Here is a 3,392-nt window from a genome sequence, read left to right as displayed (position 1 = left end):
AGTACAGAAACTTCTCTGTTCATCTGCCTGGTTGAAATACAGACAGACACCTGAAAGCCACTCCATCATATGTTGAAGTGGCTGGGAATTGTCCCCCCAGCTTCCCTGTGGTGTGGCCAATCACTTCAGCTGCTATTTTTTTCAGGTGTGCCAGAGACAAACCTGTGCCATGAAGTCAGAGAGCTCCAAGTCTTGATCTCTTCACATTTAGTGTTTTTGAGTAGTAGTTTGAGCAGTTGAACTAAAGACTCTCTTAATCCTAAATGTCTGTAGATGTTTTTAAGTAGAGTTGGATTTGGGTTATATTAAGAGTAAAAAACTGTTTATTATTATTATTACCTCACCAAAATATTTTTTTCTTGCTATTTGATAGCACACTTAAAAGAGAGGCTGGATGAGTATATTAAACAGTGGAACGGCCTTGTAAAGGTATTTCGAAATGAGAGGAGAGAAGGTTTAATCCAGGCTAGAAGCATTGGAGCTCAGAAGGCTAAACTTGGACAGGTAGGAGCCAGTTCACACACAATTCTCTCTTTTTTTTTTTCTTCTTTTTTAGGGGGAGATGTGGTGGTTGTTCCATGTGCAAATAGATGTGTAGAAATGTTGTATTGTATTATCAATATTGTTTTAAAAAGACATTCATTTTACTCATTTAAGCTTTTTTTTCGTTTGTAGTATTAAAGTATTTAAATGTAAAAAAGCTTAGTTAAATCATCATGATCTCGTATACAAAAATATAAATGACACTTTTTTTTCTCTTTTGAAGGTTTTGGTTTACCTTGATGCCCATTGTGAGGTGGGAATCAATTGGTATGCACCACTTATAGCTCCTATATCTAAGGACAGGTAATGTTCTCCTGTTATTTCCAGTTTCTGGCCTCTTAGGAAGAAAAAGTCACAGTAACAATCTTCACTTTTCAAACTATAGTCAAAATGTTTTATATCTATATGAGTAGGTATCTGTGTCAAACTATATCAATGTTTGCTGTACGATGATTTTATCTCCCAACATAAACACTATGTAAGGAGGAAGGAAAATAGTCAGGCAAATAAATCTCTGGATAGTTTATTTCAACAGTCATACCAAATATTTTGCTTAGTATAGATTAAATATAAGGCATCTCTTGTCTTTTGCAACGATCTGAGGGACTGTTATAAAAATGTCCTGCTCTAGCTGAATAAGGAGCCTGATAAAACAAAATAACTAAACAAAAATGTGATTTTTGGTAGAGGAATAGTAGTAGTAAGTGTTCTGATTTAACAGAGATTTAAAGCCCCTGTGATCTCAAGAGTTTTATAATTTTCTCATCTTTGATCTTGCAATATGGTCTTCGATGTTTGCTCTGAAGCTCTTCATGGTGTTGCCTCTAGTGATCCGAGGCCAGGGCTCGAGCCTGTCTCTGCCACAAGTCCAGAGGCTTTGCTGGGAGTCAGTGGTGGAAATGCTTGCACTGTGTGCATGGGGTCTGCAAGAGGTGACAGAGGAGGGAGATCCCCAGGGGCTTCATTTCTTCCAGCTGTTGAAATGCTGTTGTTGCTCTGTGCTACTGCACTCCTAGCTTGTGCAGTCAGGGGGTATGTGTGTTTAGGAAACCATGTACTTGTTTAAACTCTTTAATCCCATAAAATAACTTCTTAATCCTAAAACCTATTTTTAACCTGTTGTACTACCAGAACTTTCCTGAAGAGGGTTTTTTGTGTGTTTTAAAAGTCATGACTCGGCTTAAAGAATGTATTTGGGCCAGGATACTAGGTAAAAAATGGTAATGCTGGTGTGCTTCCATGGAGTGTGTGTTACTTTTTTACACAAGAACAGGCAGCTTTAGAGGCATCCTCCAGCACCGCCCACAGAGCGAGAAGTTACAAGAGGACCAGGGGTGCCAAGGCGCAGTGCTGGAGGGCAGCCTTCTTCCAAGTCGTGGTCCCCTGCGAGCAGCGTGCTGCTTCTTCTGCCTCAAAGAAGAGCACGACTTTAGCATTTCTTCCCCTGCCATGCTTGTTTTTCTCTCTCATAGAATTTGACTTAAAAAGGTGGAAGTGCTTCAGTTTTGGTCACTGGAAGCCCATTTGGAAAATTTGGGGAGAATAATAAGAGAATGTCTTTTCCTTGGTGAATATTCTGTATGATAGATCACAGTGAGGATCATAATACAAATCAAAAAGGAAAAATTATACTGTAGACTGCTGCTAGCAGAGCACCAGTACTGGTTTTTTTATCCTGAGAGGCTGGATTTGCAGTGCAGTTGAATAGGACAGAACAGTGGAAATCTGTTTACACTAGTAAAAGCTTAGACCTTGTCATACCTGTTAACACCTAAGATTTGATATGAATAGAAATTATGGGAAATGAGAATACTGTGGGAACCCTAGCCTGCTAAGGGCTCCTCTGTTGTCTCAGGCAGTGCTTTATTAGAAGACCAGCATCAAGAAGGACACATAAAGGAAAAAGAACTGATAAATTAATTGACCTATTAGCATTTCAGACCTAACTCTTCTCCTTTCAGAACCTCTTAACACAAAGAAAGACTCTTTTTTCTTCTAATGAGGCTTCACTTTTTAATATGTTTAGAAGTGACTTTTCATATAAACTGCTCTATAGTAAATAATGGTGTAAATTTCAGATTAGACAGATTTCTGAAATTGTATTTTGCTCTTTCTTTCCCTTCTATAAATGTTTCAGAACTACATGTACTGTACCTCTAATAGATTACATAGATGGGAATGATTATTCCATTGAGCCACAACAAGGTGGGGATGAAGATGGTTTTGCCAGAGGGGCCTGGGACTGGAGTTTGCTATGGAAACGAATTCCGTTAAGCCACAAGGAAAAGTCCAAACGAAAACATAAAACTGAGCCTTATCGGTAAAGAGAGCTGTTTACATACTGTGAACCATAACGAATAATTGTCTAAACCCTTTCGTTTTTCCCTCCCCCCCTCTTCTCCTGTGAACTATGGTCGGTGCACGTGTACCACGCGGGTCCTTGCACATAACCGCATCTTCCCTGCCACCACCCGCCACCCTGCAGAACCACATGCACTGTGCCGCTTATAGATGTCATAGATGGCAACACTTATAAGATTGTGCCGCAAGGGGGTGGCGACGAAGATGGGTTTGCTAGAGGAGCGTGGGATTGGAGTATGCTATGGAAGAGGGTTCCTTTGACCAAGCGAGAGAAGGAAAGCAGAAAGACAAAAACTGAACCGTATCGGTAATCACTAAATCACTTACCCGTTCCTTTTTTTCTGAAGTCAATATTGATCCACTAAAACTTGCATGTACTTCTAGCCTAAAAATACTCCCATTTCTAACCACACCAGCTGTTTTGTTTAATCAGACCTCTTTGCCACAGCTGGCTATTTGCTCAGAAACCTTTGCTACCTTGTGCTGCC

At 39.9% G+C, this 3,392-nt stretch overlaps 1 protein-coding gene across 1 annotated transcript in view; it reads left to right on the top strand.

The window, feature by feature from the left end:
• Positions 1 to 373: 373 nt before the first annotated feature.
• Positions 374 to 3,392, top strand: part of GALNT7 (polypeptide N-acetylgalactosaminyltransferase 7) — a gene marked incomplete at both ends in the record, with an annotated part of 12,590 nt that continues 9,571 nt past the window's right edge. The window contains 3 exons of the mRNA XM_010188090.1: positions 374 to 504; positions 767 to 846; positions 2,681 to 2,863. Of these exons, the coding sequence (XP_010186392.1) occupies positions 374 to 504; positions 767 to 846; positions 2,681 to 2,863 (394 nt within the window). The remainder of the gene's footprint in view (positions 505 to 766; positions 847 to 2,680; positions 2,864 to 3,392) is intronic.

This window comes from Mesitornis unicolor, unplaced genomic scaffold, assembly GCF_000695765.1.
Source record: "Mesitornis unicolor isolate BGI_N332 unplaced genomic scaffold, ASM69576v1 scaffold53097, whole genome shotgun sequence".
Classification (NCBI taxonomy): Eukaryota; Metazoa; Chordata; class Aves; order Mesitornithiformes; family Mesitornithidae; genus Mesitornis; species Mesitornis unicolor.
Note: the sequence above shows the minus strand (reverse complement) of the source record. Positions and strands in the feature narration are given on the sequence as shown.